Source organism: Ursus arctos, unplaced genomic scaffold (genome assembly GCF_023065955.2).
Source record: "Ursus arctos isolate Adak ecotype North America unplaced genomic scaffold, UrsArc2.0 scaffold_22, whole genome shotgun sequence".
In the NCBI taxonomy this organism is placed as follows: Eukaryota; Metazoa; Chordata; class Mammalia; order Carnivora; family Ursidae; genus Ursus; species Ursus arctos.
Genome location: NW_026622897.1, coordinates 55,407,150 through 55,434,041, shown reverse-complemented (window position 1 = coordinate 55,434,041; position 26,892 = coordinate 55,407,150). Strand labels below are relative to the sequence as shown.

General features: G+C 45.3%; 1 protein-coding gene across 2 annotated transcripts in view; it reads right to left on the bottom strand.

The window, feature by feature from the left end:
• Nucleotides 1-26,892, bottom strand: part of CLPB (ClpB family mitochondrial disaggregase) — a 141,768-nt gene that overhangs the window by 35,972 nt on the left and 78,904 nt on the right. For both annotated transcript variants that reach the window (XM_026518024.4, XM_026518026.4), the window contains one exon: nucleotides 4,003-4,100. In XM_026518024.4, the coding sequence (XP_026373809.3) occupies nucleotides 4,003-4,100 (98 nt within the window). The remainder of the gene's footprint in view (nucleotides 1-4,002; nucleotides 4,101-26,892) is intronic.

The following is a 26,892-nucleotide window of genomic DNA, read 5'->3' as shown; positions in this document are numbered from 1 at the left end:
TAAAATATATATGATAGGCCTATGTGCCTAATATTCCTGCCAATTCATTCTCTGGGTGTGATTAAAATGAGCAATAAATTCCTCGGGAGTCTCGGTGGAACGAGGATCGGGAGTGGAGATGCAGGCTGGCACCAGCACGTCCCCCTCAGCCGAATATTCATCACGGAAAAGCTCCCCATATTTTTGTTTTATCTGCCATAGAGTGCAGAGAGATATATTTCTACCTCGCTCCTTCGTCTCTTAGTTAAAACATGAAAATGGTCTGAGCTTTAAGTATTAAACTCTCCATGGAGTAAAATCCTTCAAACTGAGATCACAAGCTACCTTCTCTATGAAGCCTGCCCTGCTCATTCTGCCTGGAGGTGATCCATGCTTTCTGGGAGCCCCCACAAACTCTCTGCAGACCCCTCCTAACATACAAATCGGTCAGTGGGTATCAGAGCTAAGAGTGCCTGCCTCTCCCCCATCCTCCTCTACTAGACGGCCAGCTCAGAGGACAGGGGCTGGGCTTCATCTACCTCTGAACCTTCTTGGGGGGCCCAAGAAGCTTCTGCACAGAGAATGCTGAGAAACTGAGCAAACTGGCAGTAAGGAGAAAATCATGTAGGCCACTTAAAGTGACAGAGATTCTCAGGTAAGTGACACATTTTAAAAGGCAGAAGGAAATTAAAAATTAGGCTTATGGGTAACTTGAAAGTGGGAAAATAATCAAGAGATAATAGTAAGCGGAGCACCTGGCTGGCTCAGTCGGAAGAGCACGCAACTCTTGATCTCAGGGTCATGAGTTCAAGCTCCCACACTGGGTGTAGAGACTACTAAAAAAAAATAAGTAAAAAAAAAAAAAAAAATTAAGTGGAAAAAACCCCTCCAGATTCCAAATATGGAACTAGGATCATAACTCAAACACTTTCAGGGCCAAGTAGGAAACATAAATGTCTGATAGGCCAGCACATAATATAATAGGGAGCTGAGGGGCCTGTGGCTGGAGAATCCACACTCCTAATCCCTAAGGGGTCACATTTTTTTTTATAAATTCTTGGGTTGGCAAAATAAAATATGGCTGCCAGTTTGAGACTCCTGTATACACAGTAGGCTATCAATCAGGTTAAAAAAAGAGGCCACTATATATAGATAGATAGATGAGGTCCAGAAAAGGCAAATATAATATCATAAAAGAAATCCTCTCATCCATATCCCAATAGTTACTTATGACAACTTGACTTTCTGTGTGTCACCTGCTTTCCTTCTTTCAGCTTCAGTTTTCCCGTCTGTAAAATGGAGGTAGTAAGAGCTATTTCAAGGATTTGTTATAGGATTAGAAAAAATACAGAGACAGCACCTAGCACTTCTAAGGCAGCCAGATTTAGTTAAGGGTCCCTCAGCAGCCCTAACCCCTCCACCTATTCTGGCACTAAGAGGCCTGCCCTATGTCATACCACCTAACACACCATGGGCTCTCCTGGCCAGGTCCCGGGTGTGCTCTCATGGGATAGCTATCGCGCCTGAGACGGATGACAGGCATGCAGTCCCTGAGGTCATCTGAAACATGTTTAGGGATTTCCCAAGACACCTGAGGAAACTGACCTGACCTCTAGGGCTGTTTTAGGGGTGGAAAATGTGAACAGAGAGGAAGGAAGTGCTTGCTCTCTAGGAATTTTCACTCTTGCTGGTCCCAAGCACTCCTCAGGATGTGCTGTGAAAGCCCTTCCCACCCTTTCACCCCTTCTCTGGAGGAAACTACTGCAAGACAGTTATTAAAGATTCCAGGAAGACAAACTGTATGGTTAATGCTGGTTGCTAGATATTTCCAGTTCTCCCCCTTCTGGGCACATGGTAGGATTACTCTTCTTGGCCTCTTATGATTGGGTGGGAACAAGGCATTAGTTCTGTCCAGTGAGTCGTGAGTGGAAGTAAAGGGTCTACTTCTAGACTGAGCATTTAATTATAGATGCAAGACCCTCCAGAGTATTCTTTTCCCTCTGGCCAGCAACCTGCAACATCCCAGAGGGTGGCTGTAATGCCAGTCTGGTCTCTGAGGGCCTATGAGGAACAGAGGCCCCACTGCTGACCCATCATGGACAGGCTGCATGAAGCCAAAAATAAATCTTTACTATTTTATACCACTGAAATTCTGGGTTGTTACAACATAATCTGGTTTATTCTGACCGATACATAGGTAATTGTATACTGAATGTTCCGGAACCTTAGAAACCATTTTGTGCAATGTCTTCATTTCACAGAGGTAAACTGAGCTTCAGTGAAGGGAAATGCTAGCCCCACATCACCCAGTCAGTGAGTGGTGGAGTTGGGATCACAACCCATGTCTTGTCTCAGTCCGGTGACTTAAGTGCTCTTACTCAAGACACAGAGAATATTTGCCACTACATGGGACCGGTCACACTGAATCATCTCAAGGCACTTTAGCCAATGCGCCAAAAGAGACTCCATGATGATGGAAAGAGCACAAGAATGAGAATCAGAAACCAAGTCTTCTGCTTTTTCACGAAGATGGTGCTGAAGCGAAGAAGGAAGCCCCTGCCCCTCCCAAAGCCAAAGCCAAAGCCAAAGCCAAGGCTTTTAAGGCCAAGAAAGCAGTGCTGAAAGGCATCCACAGTCACAAAGAAAAGAAGATCCGCATGTCACCTACATTCCCACGGCCCAAGACACTGCGTCTCTGAAGGCAGCCCAAATATCCTCCAAAGGGTGCCCCCAGGAGAAACAAACTTGACCATTGTGCCATCATCAAGTTTCCCGACTACCGAGTCAGCCATGAAGAAAATAGAAGACAACAACACACTTGCGATCATTGTGGATGTCAAGGCCACCCAACACCAGATCAAACAGGCTGTGAAGAAGCTCTAGGACACTGATGTGGCCAAGGTGAACACCCTGATCAGGCCCGATAGAAAGAAGAAGGCATATGTTCGACTGGCTCCTGACTATGATGCTTTGGATGTTACCAACAAAATTGGGATCATCTAAACTGAGTCACCTGGCTAAATCTAAATTTTTTCACCATAAAAAGAAAACAAACAAACAAACAAACAAACAAACAAGAAACTAAGTCTTTCAGTTCTAGTTCTACCATTGAACCTACTACATGACCTTGTATTCAAGTCTGTTAGTTTCCGTTTTGACACTAATGCACTCTGGGACCAAAGGCAAGCCATGTCACATCCCTGGGCCCCAGCTTTCCCAGCAGTAAAACGAGTCCACTGATTAAGGCTTCAGAGATTTAAAATGTGTGCCCCACGAAAGAACCTCCAGAGCGGCTGCCTGGCAGAGAAGGGCTAGGTCAGGTGGGTGTGGCTCTGGCCCACCTCTCCTTCAACCACAACAGCTTTATTTTCCTCTGACTTATTTGTTTAGGCTTTGGTAAGATTTCTCACCACTGGACTTGATGATTTCTGAGGTCCCTGGCAGCTCTGAGATTTGTGATTCTAGTTCTTGGATTCTGTCCAGTAGTTTCTGAGTGATAGCTTGGTGGCTGGGAAGAGCAGAAGGCAGCCTGCATTTAGTGAGTTCAAAAGTTTGGTTGAGAAGATCAAATTATGATGGGGATTTTTTTGGCTTAGACTGTACCAGACTCTCTGGAGTATATTTTGAGGGGAGTGGTCAGGGAATGATTCTGGAAGGAGTGATGATGGGAAAGGATTGCCTGCTGAGGTTATAGAATATGTGAGGCCTGGGGTAATATAGTACTTGGGCTAAAGATTTTGTCTAACTATCTCTGGTCCTATGAAAAGGAGCTAGAAGGTCCACTACCTCAAAAACTAAAATTGAAGATTAGTCCTCAGAAGTCAGAAGCGGCTCAGGCCTCTGCCTGGTCATGACAGGGGTAGCTTCCTAGTCTTAATGAGATTGGGGGCTGGATTTGTATTTAAACAGACAATAATCACCTAAGGAGAAGTGGCTTTGGTATGGAGCCAGACATAATTTAATGAGTGAAGATTAAATGCAGCACGGAGTGCCCACAGGCCTTCTCCTTTCTCTGAGACTTACCTTTGCCTCAGACGTCCTCAGAAGCTTCATCACCTCCCCTTCTCGGGCATAATCCAAGGGGGTGTGTCCCATTTCATTCCTCTGCAGGGGGTTGGCTCCTGGCAGGAAGAGAAGTAGTCAAAGGTTCTGTGAGTGATAAGTGGGGCTTCAGCCATCCCTCAGAGGTGACCTGGGCCTTAATTTCAGAGTAAGGAATTCCCATGGAAATAGGGAGCAACAAAACCCTAAGAGACTGTAGAATGGTGTGAAAAACATGTCAAGGTACTCTGAGAGGACAGTCCTTGGTTCTCTCTGACACAGAGGTCAGGGTACTGGGGTTCCTATGCATATATGCACACATGCGGAGAAACATACTACCCATACTACTACATACACAAAGATGTATTATATACACATAAGTGTGTTGTACACAAATACACACACACACACACACACACAAATACACACAGCTGAACATGCTCACAAATACACCAAACACACAGATTAATATATCACCACCAATGCAACGGTCATTAAAATGCCCATATGATCAAGATCATTTGCGTATACAGATGAATATTAAGAAAATAATATAAAAGGGTTCCTTTCTAAAGCACAGAATATCCAAAAAAAAGGCAAAACGGCCTCCTTTTTTCCTGCTCTCTGCTCCTCTCTCTCTCCTTTAATGCTCTTTTACCTTGGTATTTCCTGCATCCCAGAGTTATCGGAGTCCTCTGGAAGGGAGTAGGCATCACCAGGAACCTGGCTGTGGTAGCCCCAAGGTTTGATGCCCTTACCAATGCTAACTGTTGGTGAGTGTGTTCGTGTGGGCAGGCATTTCTTCCAATCATTAGTTCCCGTGATTTGAGGACAAAGAGCTTGAAGTATGATCAAAAGAAGGGGCTTACCAGAAGGCATCTACCTTCTTTCTAAGTTCTGGCAGCTGACGAGCCTGTATAAAGTGTCTACTTGGTGCAATGTCTTGGCAGATGTGGAGGAAAGGCTCCCCTGACCTCTACGTTGTTAGAATTTCCTTCCCAAAGCCCAGGTCTGAACATCTCACTCTCCTCTTCAAAAACTGTCCATTCCATTCCATTTGGCGAACCCTGAATGTGTGGGGCTTGCGACACAGAAGAATCAGATCTGGCCTGGCCCCTAAGCACCTCATTCAAAGCAGGGAGACCGAAACATAGGAAAGTTGTGCCTTGAACAGAGCAGATGCTCAAGGACTACGTACTAAAATAACTTGATCTTCTTTTTTGCTAAGGAAGTATTGTCTAGAAGTAAAGAAGGGTTAAGACTCAGTCCCTGCCATAAGGATACGGTGGGCTGGCTGGGAACACTGAATACACAGGCAAGTGCACATCACCATGGAGCCTGGCTCAAGGTGGGTGTCTAGCTACTGTTTGCTGACGGACTGTAAAACTCAGCATTTCTCAATCCTAGCCTGTGGAAACATTTGTTCCAGGATATAAAATTATTCCTACTGAAGCTCTCTGTTTCTTAAAGGTCTATATATTTATCAACAACCGTAAGCATTTATTAAGCATCTACAGGTGGCTGTCTGCCTGGGCTGCAGAGGAACAGGTATGGGAGGAGGAGGGCGTGGGGCAGAGAGCAAGAAGTATGATCCAGGCCAAGGACACTTATTATCAATGAGAAAAATTAATACTTTTATACATGATCCTATTTTCTAATAGAAATGTGAAATAAAATATTTATATTCTTTTTTATTGAGATATAATTCACATACCATAAAATTCAACCTTTTAAAGTATATAATTCAGTGGTTTTAAATATACTTACAGGGTTGTACAACCATCACCACTGATTCCAGATCATTTTCATAATCTCGAAAAGAAACCTCACAACCATTATCAGATATCCCCCATTCCCCCTAAACTCAGCAATCATTAGTCTACTTTCTGTTCCTATAGATTTGCCTATATTTGACATTTCATATAAATGGAAACATGCAATATATGGCCTTTTCTGTCTGGCTTCTTTCACTTAGCATGTTCTCAAGGTTCACTGATGTCGTAGTAGGTGTCATTCATGCTGCAACATGAAAGCAGGAATGCAGCACTCCTTTTCATGGATGAATAAAGCTCCATTCTGTGGACAGGCCACATTTTGTTTCGCCATTCATCAGCTGATGGACATTTGGGTTGTTTCTCCCCTTGGCTATTGTGAACGATGCTGCTACGAACGTATGTGTACGAGTCTTTGCACAGAAGTATTTTCACGTCTCTTGGCTATACATCTAGGAGCGGTGATAATAGGGGCTGCTGGTATTTACTGAGCACTGACTATGTGCCGGACACTGCGCTCTGAACTTCACGTACACAGTATCACTTAATCCTTGCAACCACTGTTGAGAGGCAGGAATCAAGACCCCCATGCTACAGACATGAAAACTGGGGCCCAGGAAAGTGAACCAACTAGCCCAAGGTCACAAAGCTAATTATGTGCTTAGACCAGGAGTCAAACCCATCACCAGGTTTCCTCAACTCCAATTCTCCACACTCCCACGGGGCGGCCATGACACACCGATACTGAAATATCCTTCCCTGGCTTTTCACCGCTTACAGGGTAAAGTGCCACCTCCCTGGTAAGAAAGCTGTCTATGCTCTTCCTAACTAGTAGGCAAGTCCTTAGGGGCTCTGTTGGAGCCTCATTCTTTCAATTCTGTTGGCAGTGACTGGGTGCTTTGTATCTGCAGGGCTCTGTACGCAGGATGATGGGGGACTGGCAAAGCCAAGGAACAGTCTTCTATTTTGTATTTCTTGATCACTCTGTGGCACTTGGCCACTCTCCTTTCAGTTCTATAAAACCATTTTTTCAGGTTTTCCTCACACCTCTGTGACTATATCTTCGGCAGACTCCCCTTCCTGTCTTTAAGATTAGGCGCTACCTAGAGTTCCCATCAAGGCCCAATTCCAGCTTTCCAGAGGCTAATGAGGATGAGAGATGACCACATAATTACAACTCGGGCTGAATGTGTCAGTGTGCTGAAGGAGGGACAGACAGTACTGTGGGGGCCCAGGAAGGAATGGAGTACTAAGGAGCTTGTTCACCTGGTCTGGCCTTACCAGCCCACCCCTGGTCTCTCTGGTGCTTAACACTGAGGGGCTCCACAAGGCTGAGGGCCAGTGGCAGATGGCATCCTCCCCTCCCCTCAAGTTCCTGGATCATGGCTAGCGCTGAAAGGGAGCTACAATTCAGCAGTGGAAAGGCCTCCTTTCTTAGGCAGCCTCAAGGGGAACTCAAGTCGCTAGATATGGGCTGGAGTAAAAGGGGGATCTATAAGGAGAGACCTATAGAAGGGAAAGACAAGAGGAGTGAAGAGAGGAAGAGAAACAGATGAGAAGGGGAGGGAGGAGAGGAAGGGAAAGTGAGAGAGGGAGACAGTGGGAGAAAGAACAGAGGGTGAGATTAGCTGCGTCAAACAAGTGCTGTCAGTGATCTATATTTGCTTACAGAATGAAAAATGTGTGCCATAAACATTGGCCACTGAGTAATTTCTAGTAGGAGTCGTGTCACTTCTCATAAAGGATGGGATGGGGACAGGTAGGACATCTCTGCACCTGGGCCAGTCAGCACAGGGACACCTTTTAAAGCAGTGTTGGGCCTATCTCTAGCTCAGGAGGCTCTCGGTCAGTCCCCACCCCAGCCACTCCTGAGGGGGGAAGCCAGCCGGCTTCCCCAAGGTTCTGGAGCCTCAGGGCAGCGCTTCTGCCACCACTTTAGAAAGGCTGAGGTGGGGGCACCATGGAAAATGGCCATCTAATATTAGTCCCCCACCCCCCACACCCTTGCTCTGATGCTCTGACTTGACTAATTGCTGTAATAATTGATAGAACCTGACTTCTACAACTGATCGATTTCACCTCCACGACCGATAGCCACAAACCATTATACTCCAATAAATAACCACACTGGGTCTCACCCGCCTGCCCTCTCCGGGGGCATCAGGATGGCCCGTGCCCTGGCCTGACCTCCCCATGTCTCCCACCCAGGGCCCCTCCGGGCCGAGCAGCTGGTCTAGAGGGTCAGGCCTCTGGGAGCAAGTGAGAGGGCCGAATGGAGGTGGGGAGTGCTAATCGCAGGCCATCCGTCACCTCCCACTGGCTGTCTGGGGCTGGGGCCAACACCTGGAGCACCCCAGGCAGTATAGTGCAGGACCCCTCCTCTCCTCTCCCTGCTCCAGATTAGTGTGTCCCAGCTTATAATATTTGATAAATAGCAGACTGGCTTCCTGGCAGCACTGCTGCGGCTGTGCCTGCCCGCTACAGCTGTGGAAGGTCACTCATTGGGGAAATATGTTTCTGTCAGTGGTATTGAAAAAAGTTTAGTGGAGTGACAGGCCTCAATTTTTCAAATTTTATTAACTCCATCCTCTTAACCATTTGTCTTGAATTCCTTCAGATTCTGGGGGATCTGTCAATAGGGCTTGGGTCAGGAAAGTAAGGTGTGGGGGGGTGGTGGTAATGGCTGGTCCTGGCTGGCACCAGTAGCTGGCTTGGGTCTCATCATGTAAAGCAGTGGAAATGGTGTTGGTAGGACAGAAGGCTGGCCCACTGGGACCCAGGAACCCCCTGCTCTTCTCTGGCATAGTGCCTGCCTTTGGGTTGACACAACCATAGATTTTCTGAGTGGAAAAAACATCTTAATGGTGAGCTCTCCCAATTCCCTAAGAAGAGACTCCCCTCTACTACATCGGAAACAGGTAGTCTCATCCTGGCTCTCCTGAATGTGCCCAGAACCTACCCCGAGCTCATGGTTCTCCAAGGGGTTCCCCCCACTAAACTGAGGACAGAACTCAGTTTCATATGAGCTCCAACCTCTCCCTCCAACCCCACTCCCACCTTGGTCTTCCAGCAAACACTTGCTCATCTTTAAAGACCTGGCTCAGGCTTCTCCAAGGAACTTTCCTGGTTTCCCTTCCATCCCAAGTTTGGTATCATCCTTTGAGCTCCCACAGGACCTTCTGCTTCTACCTTACTGATCATGCTGCGTGGAAACAGTCTGTCTGCATCCAAGACTGAGAGCTCTTCGAAGTCAGGGATCATGTCTGACCCACTGCTATATCCCTGCTACCCAGGACAGGGCCTGGCACAGAACAGGTTTCACTAAGATTTACCAAATGAAGGGATTTCTTTCCAGGGACAATCTTCTGAGGCTACACAAAACATGACTGCTCTTCTGGCCTCGGAAGAGCCCTCTGACAGCAAGTGTGGGATCATGTCCTGTAGGCCAAAGCGCCTAGTCTCTTTTCTGGTCCCAAGACATCTCTCTGGAAAATTAGGTCAGGTCAGGTCCCAACACCCTCTAGGCTCTGTGGGCGGGAAGTGGGGAGGAAGTGGTGGGACAGACTGGCCCAGTTGCCCTTCCTTGGGAGAGGGCTGAAATTAGGGTGGGGGAGGAGACTTCTTACTCCCTCCACCCTTGTCACTCCCCGTCTGGCCCTCTGCCTACCTCTGTGAATATCAAAGAAGATAATGCTAGTATAAGAAGGCTTTTAAAAAACACAACAGTAACTGCCCTGTACAAATGTGTTAGGCTGTATTATCAATAATATCGACACGCTCACACACTCCCCACTGCCCCCTGCAGTTCTATCAGCTATATGGGCCTTCTAGTGATCCAGGTCTACCACCACTGAGTTTCTGTGACTCACCCCTTCCCCTACATGTAGCTAGATCCCAGCCCTATAAAAGAGCATTGGGTGGGGGAGCTTGCAGGGGTGGGGGTTACCACTCCCTGGCTGTGTGATCCAGAACACTTTCTTCACTTCTCTGGTGGTAATGATTGCTGCCTTGCCTACCTCTGGGGTTTTGTTTGGACTGAGTAAAATAAAAAGCTTGAAAATGATTGGAGGAAAAAAAAGACCATACATATTCTTTGTAATAATGTTTATATTCACTCTTCCTTCCATTTTTACTGCTAGCGCCTTTACTACCTTCATCCTGATTTTCACTATTTCAACAATCTGTTTACCGCCAATTAGAAGTTTTTGGTTGAATATAGGGAAAATTTTCCTATAATCAGAGATGTCTGTCAGCGTGGAGCGATCTACTCATTCTGGTTTTGAGTTCCCCACCAAGGAAGCATTCCTAGAAAGACAGAATGACCATGTCAGAGAAACCACATGCCTTCCCTGTCTCCACACTGTTGTTTGGGCCATTCTTCATGCCTGGAACCCCACTCCTTATCTCCCTGACTACTCCTTCTTCAAGGTCCCTCCCTCTGGGAAGCCTCTACTAACCTCCAACTCTTAATGCTCTCCATATGTCCATGGGCTCCTGTTGTCTTCCCAACACCCTCCCTCTCCTGGGGGCCCATCCCTGTTTAGTCCTCCCAGCTAGTATGCATGTAGCTCCTCAGGTCAGAGACAGAACACACCTGTCCAGAATGCTTTGAGAGGCTGCGTGGAACCAAGAAGAGCCCCAGTGCCTGACGTCTTGTCCTGAGCTGTTTCCATAAATCGCACCAGTGAGCATTCTCAAGATACATACACGCGCGTACCTGTGCGCCTCTAGACCCACCTCCCTGTGACCCACCACCTCTACCAGCAGTCACTACGTGCCACACCCTGTGCTGACTTCTCCCATGTATTTCATTCTTAACAATTTGAAGAAAGCAGAAGAGGTATTATTTTTCCCATTTTCCAGACACTTTAACGGAGTCTGGCAGAAGAGCAAGATGAAAAGGGATAAGCTAACATTTGCTGGGTATAAGGCCTTTGTACACAGCGTCTGAATTATTCATCATACGAAGACTCAGAGAAAACAGGCTCAGAGAGCTGAAATCACTTGCCCACGGTCGCCCAGCGGACAGACAGTAGAGCTGGAATTTAAAGCACAGATGCATTACACCAGTCCTTCTTTTGTATGTGTCTACAATTTTACATAATCGGTTTTTTTGTTGCTGTTTTTAAAAGAAGCCAGATCTGGTTTTCCACCACATCGTGCTACCTTCCAAAGACCTGATGACTCAAAAACAGGAAAAAAATCATCTCTCTTCTGCCCTTCCAGTGTGCTGAGATGCTCTAAAACCAAGAGAGAGGAGGCTTTCCAGAGGTAGGTTTGAGATAGACAGCTTTGTAGACAGGGTACAAAATGGGGTTCCTTTTCCTCTCATTCAGGGCTTCCCCATCTGGGGACCAGGTGAATAGTGACCCACATTAACTGACATCCTAGAAGGTCATCTACAAGTCCTAACTCCCCAATGGACACAGTTGGGATCCCTTGCCTTCAGAGAGGGGGATATCTAAAGGCCATGGAACAGAGAGCTACTGGCTCATGACTGGATCCAGACATTCCATCAAAACCCACTGAGTACTGGTGCTGGGCCAAGTGCTGGGTACACGGCAGCATCAGACCCGTTCTTGCTTTTGGGCAGAACCCAGACTGATGGGAGACAGATAGGGACAGAAACAGTGACGATGCAGTGTGGTGAAGGCAGACAAGGGAATGAGGATGATGACTCCTCTACCCCCACTAGAACGGAGATATACACTGTGTAGCTGGGGAGATGGGAAACCACAGCACCAGCTGGAGAAGAACAGAGGTGTTACACTGAGCACTAAGGAAAAAAAGACTGGAGAAGCCTGGGGGAGGGAAGCTTGGAGCCCAGGATGGTCATGGAGACTGTGAGTGGGAGAGTGAGGGCTAGACCCAGGCCTTCCAGTTCAGGGCTCTTTCCACCTGCCCACAGTCTTGGGCCCCACCCCCAAGCTTTTAGCTCCAAGTGACTGGCAGGACTGGACCACACAGAGCTGTTACTATTCTCATCAGTGGTGACAAACTCCCCTTTGCCCACTACTCAGACCCTCTATTCTGCAAAGCCCAGCTCCGTTTCCCCTGCCCGGAAACTTTCCAAGACCACTCCACCTACATGGACCACTTCCTCCTTTGAACCCCTAGAGCACTTAACTGATCATATACTTTTCACACACATATGTCTCATCTTCAGAATCAGATGTATTACTAAAAGGATGCCCTGTGAATGCCTAGAAAAGGAAATGATGATGATCGTCAGGCAATGAGAATGGGGTCACGGAAACCAAGTCATGCCAGACTAACCTCATTTCCTTTCTTCATCAGGATTATCTGTTTGCTCAATCAGGTGCAGTCAGGGCAAATGTGGACTTCATCAGACATTTGATGGGCTATCTCAGGACAACCTGAGGACATGATGGAGAATTGTGGGCTGGGTGCCAGTACAGTGTGGAAGGTTAGCAGTGACTGGTGGACTAACCAGACCCAAGGGGAATGGAGTGACTAATAGATCACAGGTGACCTGGAAGGAAGTTTTGAGTGGCAGCAAATAGGGTTGGTTCTGTTTAGTATGTTTATCCTTGACAAAAATATCATAGGACGGTCTGTTCATCAAATCTGTAGGTGTCAGATTAGGGTGGGAAGAGCCAGATACACCTGGTAGAAGGCTGACATTAAGAGCTGAAACAAATGAGATGAAAAGTAATGGAGATAAATTGGAAGTCATGGGTTTTAGGAGAGAGACAAAGTAGAGATGGTTCTGGGAAGTGTGATCAAGATAGGAAAGGGTTGGGTGCCTGGCTGGCTCAACCGGAAGATCATCTGACTCTTGATCTCTGGGTTGTGAGTTCAAGTCTTATGTTGGGTGTAGAGATTACTAAAAAAATAAACTTTAAAAAAAAATAGGAAAGGGTTGGGAAGCCACATGAGAATAATGGGTTAAGAAACTAGAGGTTCAGGGGCGACTGGGTGGCTCAGTCATTAAGCGTCTGTCTTAGGCTCAGCGCGTGATCCCGGAGTCCTGGGATCAAGCCCCGCGTCAGGCTCCCTGCTCCGCTGGGAGCCTGCTTCTTCCTCTCCCACTCTCCCTGCTTGTGTTCCCTCTCTCGCTGGCTGTCTCTCTCTCTCTGTCAAATAAATAAATAAAATCTTAAAAAAAAAAAAAAAGAAAAGAAACTGGAGGTTCAGGCTGGAGAAAAGATAGCTCAGAAGAACGTGCCTGCATCTTCAGGTATTAGAAGGGCCAGCAGTGGAACAGGGATTAGATTCCACATAAGCCCCAGAGTAAAGTTAAGACCCTTGGAAGCAGATTCTGGTTGAATATAAGAAATTTCTAACCATCATCCAAAGACAGATTCTGAGCAGCCTGAGGAACAAATGAGTCCCCAGCACTGAAAGTGTTCAAGCACTGAGTGGACGACCATTTGGTAGACCTACCACCTCCACGTCAGCTTATGGAGGTTTTTCCCGAAGACTAATCGTTCATTTGTGTTTCTTCATTCAGAGATACTTTCTGAGAACCTTTTATGTGTCTGGCATCAAGCTAGGCGCCAGGAATACAAAGGTGAATAAGACGACACTGTCCCAGCTCTTAAAGAGCGCCCAGTCCTGCTAGGAGAAGATGGGTAAGTTTATTTCAAGAGTATCTTGTGCCTTGATTACAGGTCTCAGCACAGGGAAGGCTGGCTTCAGCTTAGATTAAACCAAAGAGATCCCGCAGAAATTCAAATACATATTTGATGACTAAAGGCCATAGCTTAATCAAGCCAAATGCCTTGCTTAAACTGGCTGTGGGAACAGAAGTGTACACTGAAACACAATTCGCGAATTTTTGTGCATGATATTTTGCTCTTAGAGTCTGAGATTTGGTCTTTGGCTAGGACTTGTTTATGTACCTCCAGATTGTCTTACAAGTGGCTGTGATGTCAGGGTGAAGTGATTTAGCCAGCAGGGCTGCCCAGCTCTCCATTTCTTACCCACCCTGTGGGGACTGCTTCAGCACAGACATAAACATGCTCCTGCCGTTACCTTACTGCACTCGTCACATGGGGAGGCTAGAAGGCTTGATTCAGGGATATGATTGGATTTTAAATCCCAGTCTCACAGGGTTTTAATTATTGGTCTGGGGCAGCAGGGATAGGCGCTGGCTGCCTTTGGATGGAGGAGGTCGATACGCCACTCCACAACATATTGAGCCACAATGCCTGCAGACTCTATTGCTCTATTTAATCATCTTTTGCAAAATTTACAGTGGAACAGGAGGGATCAATACAGAATTTATCACATTCTCTTGTAAATATGAGCCAGGAAAGAGTTCCAGGCAGTTTGTTACTGAGTGGGAGGGAACATGTCTGTGTACAGCTGGGTATTAGGAGAGGAGACAAAATCCATACTCCTTGGCATAAGCTACAGATGCTCAGCCAGACCCCCTTAAGCCTGAAAGCAAGTTCAATGGGAAGGACACGGATTCATTCATTCATTCGTTCATTCAATCAACAAACCAACATTCCAGAGCACCTATTTTATGCCAGACCCTATAGAGGCTCTGGGGACAGAGACTGGTAATTCTGCTCAGGAGCTCGTAAGCAGAGATATGCCACAATGGCTGTGCTACCTACTCATGAGTGGTAGAACTCGGCCAAGTTACTTAACAGTGCCTTCGTTTATACATACGGAATATGCAGGTAATGAGTATCAAATTCACAGAGTTATTTTAATTATTGAAAGAGATAAAAGCCTTAGTATAGAGCTTAATACACAGTAAGGACTCAATAAATGATAACTATTGTTCCTTTCACTACAATTACCATTATTAGGCATTCCTTCCTACGATGCATCTCACCAACGGTCTATTGCAGAGATGGCGTATTGAACAGGGAGCCAGCCACCCCATCTCTTTAGCAGACAGAAAGGAGACTGGGGTGGCCTTACACAGCCTAGACATCTGACCAGGGCTGCTGGGAGCAGAATCAATGGAGAAGGGGGTAGAGGGTGTATGAGGAGGAGATACATGTTGAAGCTCTGTTTTTGGAAGCTTCAATTGTAATCTCGGAAACAATAAAATAGCCTCCTAAACTTGCTGTGGGGGAACAGTGTGAGAAGTGATATACTTTATGTGGGTAAGCCAGGGAAAGTTACACAGAAGAGAGATAAATGAGGCTCTTGAAGACTAAGTAGGAGTCTGATAGGTAGAGAAGCAGGGAAAGGGCATCCCAGGCAGAGAAAAGTGGATGAGCAAAGGTCTGGAGGCAGGAAAGACTCTAATACTAGGGAGGTAGCCCTTGAGTGGGCCTGTGGTAGCAAAAGTTCCTGTCTCCCCAGACCCACCTGGCTCCAGGGATCCCCTGGTATGCCTACCAAGCTCTGGTCCCCATCCTGAAGCAAACCATCATCCCTAGCTCCTCTTGGAGATAGGGTGGCAGAAGATTCATGGGGCACTGTAGGAAGACTTGCATGTGGGTTAAACATCTGGGCTTACAAGCGTTGGGAATTGCTGAAGGTTTTAAAACAGAGGAGTGCCAGGGTTTGCAGGGTAGAGGCTGGTTTGAAGGGGAACCTTGAGGTAAGGAGACCAACAAGAAGACTGTTAGAATTGGCCACGTGAGACTGATGAAGTCTGAACTAGGGTAGTGAGGACAGAGGAGAGAGGATGGACTTGAGAGAAAATTCTAAGACAGGCTTGATGGAAAGGGAGAGTGAAGTCATCAGACTTACTTACAATACTTTCTTGTTTGGTGACCAGTAGTTGATGATGCCAGCCACCAAACAGGGAATATGGAAGAGTCTGTGGAGGGCTGCGTTTGGATACACTGAATATGAGACGTCTACAGAATATTAAGCATCAGCAGAGCTATTGGAGACATGAAAATGCCTGGCTTGTTGTAAGACAAATATGTGGGCCAGTCTGGTTAAAAAAGAGGTGGCACAACAGCATGGAAATAAGTGTTCGAACATAATTCATATACAGAGTTAGGTGGGAAAAAAGGGCAAAAGTAAAAACTCCTGCCAAGGACTTCTGCTCAGTGCAACCTAAGGTAGGGGTTTTCTAGATGAGAGATGATGTTTCTGAATAGCATGCGACATAGGCGCTGGAAGTACGGGGATCCTCAGCTCATTTTCATTTTGGGCAAGTTTCCTGGAAGTTGTGGGCTCTCAGGAGGCCAGCCCCACTTCCCTCTCTCCCCACAATCCAGCGCAGACTACCCTCAGAGGTGGTAGCAGGCTCTGTGCCCAGAAAGCAGCTGGGAGCAACTGTCATGGGAGGGAATGACTCTGGATAAAGCAGAGTTCAAAGTGCACATAATAAGAGCCTGGGTCCCCGGGCTTCTGCATTCCCCCCACCCCCTCCCACAAATGACAGCTGAGACCAAGGCAGCCAAGCCTGGGGTCTGGGCTGAATTTAGCAGTCATATAATTATACTGCTGACGTCTGGGGCAGAGCCACGGTCTCTGCAGAAGGCAGCAGCTTTTGTTCATGCACTAAAAACACATCATCTTCAAACATGCTAATCGCATGTCTGCTTCTGTCTAACAACATTGAAGGGAGGCTGAGGAGAGGGCACACAATGCCCACACATCTGGCTAATTCAGTTATGAGGCCAATCAATCTTGATGGCTTGTCTATAAAACATCAACCACCCCAAAGGACTGACCTGACCAGATGTTTAAGCTTCTGTTGACCAATCCCAGCCTAATGTCCACAGCAGAGAAGAGGGCTTATCAAGAGATGGCTTATGCTGCCACTTACATGTTTATCCTCAAAGCTAAGTACAGCCTTCTGCTTGGATGCGAGCAACCAGTACACTGAAGTGGTGGCTGAGCCAGGCTTGCTGAAATGAAGTACAGCTGACCCTTGAACAACACGGGTTTGAACTGTGCAGGTCACTTACATGTGGGTTTATTTTGATAGATACAGTACTATAAGTGAATTCTCTCTTCCTTATGATGTTTTAAATAACATCTTTGCTCTAGCTCACATTATTGCAAGAATCCAGTATATAATACCTATAACATACAAAATGTGTGTTAGCCATTTATGTTATTGGTCAAACTTTTCTGATCAACAGTAGGCTATTAGTAATTGAGTTTTGGGGGAGTCAAAAGTTACATGCAGATTTTCGCTTGCACAGCACCCCTAACCACTGTGTTGTTCAAGGGCCAACTGCATACTCAAATATAGAGACTTTCACTCTGATCTTCAGAAAGGCAGGAGGCCTTCTTTACAGGCAGCTTTGAGAACACTTGCAAAAACAGAAACCAATGAAATATTTTTGCTAATTGCTCTTCTCAGTAGGGAGAGAATCAGAAGTGTGGAGGTGGGTATCTTTGATATTAAATGCTACAGGCTCCAGTCCTGGGTGCAGGAACCATTCATCTGCTGATGTCTGCTTTTCAACCCCCCATCAAGGCTGAAGGAATTACTCATCTCCCTCATAAAATTGTGGCTTTTTTTAAAAACCAGAAGCCACTGCTAACAAGGACTCTCTCAGTTTATGTTCCTTCCTTTATGGCCAACCCCAGTCACCAGGCAACAGTCGCCAAAAATAAAAGTGGAAGGGCAGTGGGGAGACTAGGAGAAAGGAGAGGGCAGGGAATAGACTTGCAGGCTACACCAAGAGGACCATTTTTGACTCAGAGCTTCTAGCTGGTGCTAATGATTCCATTTCCCTCAAGAGGACTTTTCTCTAATTAATTCTAAGGACTTCACCAAGTTTGCCGCATTGAAGCTGCATGACAAACCAGACAGATGGACTTGGACAAAGAAACTTTTCAGAAAGTGGTGAGAGAGAATCACACATTTAAAATGAGGTCTTTGTTGTGACAGTCTGTGGCTAGAATAGTAGCTGGCATGCAGTAGGAGCTTAATAAATATTTACCTACTGAATAATCATGCTCCAGTTATGATGCGGTTGGGCTACGTTCCCTCAATTTCTATTTGTTAGCAGAGGCCTCCTATAGTCCAGTCCCTGGAAATACTGCTAGACAAAATCATAGAGATCAGGAGAGTCTTCTCTCAGCCTGAACCAGCAGGGATGAAGCAGTGTTGGAAGGCAGAGGTATGGACCTCATTACCACACTCAACAACTCTTTCTTCTTCCTCGCGGCTACAGTAATCAATGTTGCTGACCAATCCTGCCTCCTTTTGATTCTTTTCCACCTTGATTTTCATGATACCTAACACCCATGACTTTATTTCCTATGCAGGTTCCTGTTCATTCTTCTGTCCCAGGTTACAGGTGACACCCAAGGCTGAATCCTCAGCTCATGATCCTTTCTCTACTGTATGTACTCTCCTTTAAGAAACAGTTCCAGCTGGCACAGAACCACACTATCCCCATGGTTCGCGATCCTGGCTGTATATCAGAATTATATGGGAAGTGTTAAAAACATATCAGTCCAAGGTGGGAGAAAATATTTGCAATATACATCACAGATAAAGGGCTGTATTCTTTACAAAGAAATTTTAAAAATCAAGAGAAAGAAAAAGACCAAAAGCCCTATAGAAAAATGGGCAAAAGACACGAAAAGACAACTCATAAAAGGAGATATAAAATGACTCTTAGGGGGCGCCTGGGTGGCACAGCGGTTGGGCGTCTGCCTTCGGCTCAGGGCGTGATCCCAGCGATCCGGGATCGAGCCCCACATCAGGCTCTTCCGCTATGAGCCTGCTTCTTCCTCTCCCACTCCCCCTGCTTGTGTTCCCTCTCTCGCTGGCTGTCTCTATCTCTGTCGAATAAATAAATAAAATATTAAAAAAAAATAAAATGGCTCTTAAACATATGAAATAGTGTTCAACTTCACTCATAACAAGAGAGTTAAACTAAAACTATGCTAAGATACAATCTCTCACCTACCAGATTGGCAAAAATCTAAAAACACAATACACTCTGTTGGAGAGGTGAGAAAAACAGACACTTTCATAGTACATTGCTAGTGGGAATGCAAAATGATACAACTTCCGTAGAGGAGAAATTCACAACATCCAACTAAAGGACATATGTATTTACCCTTTGACCCAGAAATACCACTTCTAGGACTTTATTTACTGTAAAGACATACCTTCCAACAACCCCAAATATATATGTAAGAGGTTATTCACTGTAGCATTATATGTAACTAAAAAATACTGGAAACCTCAATGTCCAAGCATAGGATATATAATACAAACACACAAGGGAATACTATTGTGTATATACAATATGTGAACTGTGAACTGATATCGAGTGATTTCCAGAAAATACGATTATTTTAAAAAAAGGAAACTGCAGAAGAGCATATATCGTGTGTTACGTTTTGTGTAGGAAAAAAGGGTAAATTTTAAAATACATATAATTTACTTATACAAAGAAACATGGGGTCAGGGTTCACTGAGGGGAGCAGAAAAAGGCAGAAAGGGATACAGGAGACAGGTTTACTTCTCTATCTTTCTATATAGTTCAAACAACAAAATTAGAAACAGGTAGGGGAGAAAAACCCTAAAACTGAAAGTGAATTGAAAAATTAACCCAACTATATTTCAAATGAATAATACATACACTGAAAGGGAAAAAAAATACCACCCAAGTAACTTATGAACCTAATGTCTGACTATATACTTTTAGCCTTGGATGGAGCAGGCATGAGAACTGCAAACAAATCCTGAGCTGAACTCTGTTTAGTAGGTCTGTTTTCTGGAGTCGTAGGGATGAGGCAAGGCTGAAGCCTTCTTAGATGTAGTATAGGAACAAGAAAATGAGCAAATGTATCAGTGCTGTTTGGAGCCAGCATTCTCCCTACAGAAGAAGGGGCATACAAACAAGAAATGTGTGAAGACAAGGAAGAACCCGGTGGAGATGGACTGGAATGGGAGGTAGTGGTATTCAGGATTTCAAAACTATGTACATGCATATGCATATGTGTGTATATGTGTATATACATGCACGTGTATGCACAAGTTTATATAACCGTGTATATTTCCTGGTTCTGTCAACAGAAGGGGTAAGAAGCAAGCCTGGTACTCAGGTTTCAGTCTCTAATACAATTGCTCACTAAAAAGTCTTAGGGCTTCTGAGAGAAATGGCTGATTCCAGGGCAGAAGAAAGGTGAATATAAGACTGAAACATCTTGTTATGCCAGGAAATATGGAAATGCTAAAAAAAAAAAAAAAAAATTGGGATATGCCACACTGGCCAAATCTCAGACAATTTTAGCATTTTAGCACAACATAACTAAGGACAGTAATGAGTTATAGAACAATTAAAGCAACAGTTGCCATGAGCACATTTTCAAAACAGACAGATAAATGGGGGAGAAAGGACTCTTGTTTACCACAGGATGCCAGGTGCTGAGTGGTCAATGTGGAATGAGTGCTGGAGTTGGGAAAGACGTAAAATATTCATGTTGCAACCATTGTATAAAGATTGGTTCAGGAAAGATTCATCAATGGAAGCTAAGTCCAGAGGGAAATTTTGATGAGGAGCAGGGTATCTGCATGGCCTTAAAACTGTCTCCCCACAGACTGCTTGTTAATTTCAAGGGAAAAAGTAATAAAGAGGGGCGCCCGGGTAGCTCAGTTGGTTAAGCATCTGCCTTCAGCTCAAGTCATGATCCTAGGGTCCTGGGATCAAGTCCTGCACTGGGCTCCTTGCTCAGTGGGGGGCCTGCTTCTCCCTCTGCCTGCCGCTCCCCCCGCTTGTGCTTACAGGCGCGCACTCTCTCTGACAAATAAAATCTTTTTTAAAAAAGTAATAAAGATACAGTGGAGAAACAGGGCAATACTTGGGTTGATGATGGGGTGGGATTGTAAGATCTTATACTGAAAATTCTTTTAAATTCTGTACTGTATACAAGTATTAACTATTCAAAAACAGGAAGAAAAATAAAACATAAAATATCTCCGAGAGTGTGGTAGGCAGAATAATGGCCCCCCAATGATGTCCACATTCTAATCCTTGGAACCTGTGATGGTGCTTGCTAAATCACTTGACAAAGGGGAATTAAGGTTGCTAATCAGCTGACTCTGAGAAGGGAAGAGTACCCTGGGTTATCCAGGTGGGCCCAATGTAATCACAAGGGTCCTTAAAAGTTAGAGAGGGAGGCAGAAGACTCAATGTCAGAATGAAAAAGGAGAAAGGCCAACTGACCACTGCCAGCTTGAAGACTAGGGGACGATGAGACAAGGAATGTGGGCAGCCTCTAGAAGCTGGAAAAGGCAAGAAAACAGACGCTCTCTGTGTCTCCAAAAAGCAATGTACTGCTGAAACCTTGCTTTTAGTCCATTGAGACCCATTCTAGACTCAACTCCAGAATTTTAAGATAATAGACTTGAGTTGTTTTAAGCCACTAAATTTTTGCTAATTTGTTCACAGCAGCAATAGGAAGGATACATAAGAAAAGTTACAATGGTTGCTTCTGAGGAAGAGGACCAGGGAAGTGGCAGGGAGACTTCCTTTCCACTATATATACTCTGGTACTGCTTGAAATTTTTATCTTGTACATTTTTTAAAGTAAAAATCACTGTTGGGGTGCCTGGGTGGCTCAGTCGGTTGAGTGTCTGACTCTTGGTTTCAGCTGAGATCATGATCTCAAGGGTGTAAGACTGAACGCAGAGTCGAGTCTGTCAGGTTCTGTGTTCAGTGGGGAGTCTGCCTCTCCTCTCCTTCTCCCTTTTTCTCCCTCTGCCCCCCCAAAGTGTGTGCTCGCCCTCCCTAAAATAAATTAAAAAAAAAATAAAATCTTTAAAGTAAAAATCACCGTAGTCACTAAACAAACGACAGTCACTTCAGGAGTTCTCTACTGATTTCAAAGTAAAGTACAAGTCCTCTGGCTCATCCCCAAGGCCCTCTACACTTCCTACCCATAATCCAGCAAGTGGCCAGGTTCTCCCAGGTCTCTAACATGCAAACCTTATTTCTTTTTTCTTTTTTTTTTTTTTTTGCCATTACTTAAATCGTTATTTTCTTTCAATCTTATAATTTTCAGTATATATGTTATACATTTATAAATTAAATTTATGCCTAGCTATTTCCTTCTTTTTGATGCTATTTTATTTATTTTTATTTTTTTTATAATAATATTTTTTTATTATATTATGTTAGTCACCATACAGTACATCCCTGGTTTTTGATGTAAAGTTCCATGATTCATTAGTTGCGTATAACACCCAGTGCACCATGCAATACGTGCCCTCCTTACTACCCATCACCAGCCTATCCCAGGCAAACCTTATTTCTGTCACTGACTCACCTGAAAAGCTTTCCTCCTTCCTTCTGCTTGTTTCAACTCTACCTGTCCTTCGGGAACTGCCTCCAGTCCCCCTCCTCCACAAAGCTTCTACAATGACAACACTGATCTTCCCCTCCTCATTCACTACCCGAGTTTATTCTGCCCTTTGTGTAAGTTTATTTCAAAGTCCTGCACTGTCCTGCGCTGTTCTCAGTGTGCTTTGTGTATGAGCCTTTGCACCAAACCAGCACTCTATAGGATGTAGTCTGAAGGAAGGGCCTGTTATCTTTTTCTTTTTTATTTCCTGTAACGCCCAGTGCCCATTATAAATACACTCATTCAACAAATATTTACCAAGTAGCCATCATGTGCTAAGGATATTGCAGGGTGCTAGGAATATAAGCACTGCAGATCCAGACCCTATCTTCAGAGAACACATTATGTAACAAAGGAGAGATCTATTGATCAAATAGCTATATGACTACATGTTGTGGTATGTGTAAGAAAGAAATGATACAGGACACTTTAAGAGCATATGTCAGAGGAACCTAGAAAAGGGATACTGGTGGTCAGCTGCAGGAAAATAATTAATAGTTGCTGAATTAAGTATGAATACTTAAATTTGCAATTAGATAAATCAGAGGGCAATTAATTCACTTAGAATCACAAAATATGAGAACAGAAGGAAGCTTTGAGATTGCAATCCAATGATCTAGCTTTACAGATGGGGAAAATGAGGCTCAGTGAGGGTGAGGGACTCCTCAAGGTTGCACAGCAAGGCTGAGTTAGTGCCAGGTCACCTGATCGCCACTTAGCACTTCCAACTACACAGGGTTCATTACTTCAAAGGGAGTTTCTGAAGGATTCCTGAAGTGGCAAGCTCCTTCTTCTGCCACATTTAAAAGAATTCATTTCCAAAACGATATCCAGGAAGGAGTCTGTGGTAATAAACCTATAGAGAGCATCTCTGCTGTGCTCTTTCTGGAACACTGCCAGGCCTCTGTATAGAGGAAGAGACAGCATGAAGGCTAGAAGCACAACTCCTTTTGGGGAGGGAAACCTGGCCCTGGGCAAACCCCTAGTCTGACTCTAGGATGGGAACTTTGCTGCTATTCTGCAGGCCTTGACCTTCAGGTTGACGTCCCTTCTTAAAGCTGCAGTGCTGCCCTTTGTGCATTCTGTCCACGAGCACATTCAATGAAGGAGCAAGAATGGGCCAGCAAAGGGCAGATGGCCTTGCCTTGGGAAATCTGAATTCTACTCAGCTCTGTTTCCAGGCCCAGTGCAGGTGGAAGAGCACACTGGACAGAGAACAGACCTGGCCCAGCTGATGCTGACCTCTCCTTCACCCAGGGGAGACTTGGCCTCCAGCTGCCACTGTTGGCGGTGATGAGATCATGCCGGATACCAGCCAGGCTCATCCGAGGACTGCTTGGAGCCCATTAGAGCCTTGATGAAATGCGGGTGCCTGGATGGCAGGCGGCTCTGGAGAGCTTGGGCTCTGGTGGCCAGGCGCTCATCTGTAACTCAACCATGCAGTGACTCTTCTACACCCACAGGATCTGGGATACAGAAATATCTTTCCCTGGGGGTTAGCAAGGACAGTTCTTCATTCTGCACTGGGTGAGGGGCTGACTAGGCCAAGGACAGAGTAAGGACTCAGGGTCACTGAGGGTCCCCGTTAGCCTTGACCTACCATGTGGACTGCAAATATACCACCACAGAACCCCTCCATTCCCCACAATGCCCCTGACTGGGGTGCTGGCTCCCTGTGGATGACTAGCACCCAGCACTCTCCATAGGACTTTCTCAAGTTAAGTGATGAACTGACATTTACACTTCAGGTCTCAAAACATTTGTTCAGGGAAGACTTCTCTTGCTTCAGACCAGATTAGGTCCCCATCACGCTCTCATAGGACCCTCTATTCTTCCTTAATAATACTTATCTCAGTGACAATTAGCTAATAATTTTGGAATTATTTGCCTAATGTCTATATTCTGCCAGAGTTTAAGCTTCACAAGGATAGGGAGATACCATAAACGTTGTTAAAGTAATAAAAGGAAATCAACAAAAAACCAGTTTTACAACAAAAAGAGAAAGTTTTACAGATAAGTTTTGAATAGTATTCTTTAAAAGGAAATTTTTTTTTAAAGATTTTATTTATTTATTTGATAGAGAGAGACAGCCAGCGAGAGAGGGAACACAAGCAGGGGGAGTGGGAGAGGAAGAAGCAGGCTCCCAGCGGAGGAGCCTGATGTGGGGCTCGATCCCAGAACGCTGGGATCACGCCCTGAGCTGAAGGCAGACGCTTAATGACTGCGCCACCCAGGCGCCCCTAAAAGGAAACTTTTATATACAATACAGGAGCTCCTCCAGGCTTTCTGGCCTGCAACCATTCACCAACACAAGCCAATCATTCCTAGGTTTTCTGGGGTTTTTTTGTTGTTGTTTTGTTTTAATTAGAGAGAGAAAGAGCAAGCATGAGCAGGGAGAGGGGCAGAGGGAGAGGCAGAAGCAGACTCCCCGCTGAGCAGGGAGCCTGACTTGGGGCTCGATCCTAGGACTCTGAGATCATGACCTAAGCCGAAGGCAGATGCTTAACCGACTGAGCCACCCGGGCGCCCCAAATCGTTCCTGATTCTGAGTGGCATGGTGGATTTTCTTTCTTTCACTTGTAACAGCTTTACTGAGATACAATGTATATACCATAAAACTCACCCACTTAAATATATATTTAATGCTTTTTTAGTATATTTACAGAGTTGTACAACCATTATCATAATCTAATTTTAGAATATTTTTACCGTCCCCCAAAGAAACATTGTACCCATTAGCAGTCACTCCCCATCCCTCCACAGACAACTCTTGGGCTGGAGGGTTTTTAGCTCTGTATCCAAACAATATGAGGAAACCTTCAGTGTCCAATTATTTGACATGATCTCTTCATGATACAGATGAAAAAAAGTGACTCCAGACATGCCACAAGTCCTACAGCGGTGAGATGGTGGCAAGCTGGGTGCCTGCGTCCTAATGGCAGAGCTCTGATCTCTCTGCTACACAGTCTGACTGTGTGTCCCAAACATTCTATCCCACTAGACTTCAAGTTACTTGAGGGCAGAGGCTATATTCTGCTCATCTGTCTTCCCTTCTTGCCCAGGAGTACCATCAGAGCAGTGATTGTGATATCTCAGGTGTGGTCCATGTACTGGCACCAGTCCGTGAGCCTTGATACCAGTCCTCGATGTCTGGAAACTTTTATAGCAACTTAGGATAATTTTATATCTGTTGAACCTAATGACAAATTCGGGCCTCTATTTTGTATGCCTTTTTAAAATATAATTTTTCCAGTAATTTGTTTTTATTGTTTTTTATAAAAGTACTGGCTCATGACAGATTGCAAATTCAAACAACAACAAAAAGAAACAGATCTTCCACAGATTGAGATGTGCTTCCTTAGAGCAACCCATTCTCCACTCCTTTGTGCTTCCCCTTTTCCCTCTTGGTTTCCTTGTATCCCTTGCACTGGCTCTTCTCATGCTCACACCTGAAAGGTAGGTTCTCAGTTGTATACTCGGGTCTCTTTAGCTCTACAACTTTCCATGGGCAACACACAGACGCAGCCAGCTTCCACCACCAAGAGACTAACAGCTCTGAAATTTTCATGCCCAACTTGAGAGTTTTTTCTCTCTTGAGCCTCAGACCCATTTATCCAACTGCCTGCCACACACTTCTCCAAGAGTGTCCCACAGGCTCCCTGATTGGTCAACAGCTATTTATTAATCACCTATCATATGCCAGCTGTGAGGGTTTTTTTTCCCCCTAGGAGCTACGAAGAGAGTAATAAAATAAAGAGACAAGGTCTCTGATCATAAGGCTTACATTTTAGTGGGGGAGAGAGAGATGATGAACCAATAAACAGGATCATTTTAGGGACTGATAAATAGCAGAAAAGGAGGTAAAATGGGCTAATATGAGAGAAAGTGACCGGGGAGCTATTTTACTGGTGTGCTCAGGGAAGACCTCTCTGAGGTGGTGACGTCTGAGTTGAGACCTAAATTCCCAAGGGGGAAATGATCCCAATCACTGGGAGAGGTAGGTACAGAGGCCCTGCCAAGGAAAGGAGTTCGGTGTGCCTGAGGGACAGAGTAGGCCAGTGTAAGTGGAGAAGAGTGAACGAGGGGGGAGAGTGGCTAGAGATGAGGTCACATAGGCAGGCAGGGTCTGGGTTCTGTGGGGCCTTATAGGCTCCGGTAAGGAGTATGGATTTCATTCTGGTGTCAGTGGCATACCAATGGAAGATTTTAAGTAGAACAATGACAAGACTTACGTTTTTTTTTTTTTTTAAAGATTTTATATATTTATTTGACAGAGATAGAGACAGCCAGCGAGAGAGGGAACACAAGCAGAGGGAGTGGGAGAGGAAGAAGCAGGCTCATAGCGGAGGAGCCTGATGTGGGGCTCGATCCCAGAACACCGGGATCACGCCCTGAGCCGAAGGCAGACACTTAACCGCTGTGCCACCCAGGCGCCCCAAGACTTATGTTTTAAAAAGATCCCCTGGGCTACTATTTGGAGGATGGATCTGGGGAGACAAAAGTGGAAATGGTGGGACTATCCAAGAAGACGTGCTGACCATCAACCTGGGACTAGAGCTGCAGCCATGGAAATGGGAAAGCAGGGTTCAAGATGCGCTTCAGAGGTACAACTGATAGGACTTACCGAAGGACCTACAGGAAAATGTCAGGGAAAAAGACAATTCAAGCATGATGCCAGGACTTGCGGCCTGAAAACTATACAGATGAGGGTATCATATATTGAGATGCAGAAGACCTGGCAGATGCCAATTTTGGGAGAAAAGCAGATGCATATTTTGGCCAGGTTGACACTGAGACTGAGGGAAAAACAGGAGCTGGGGGAGTGGATTAA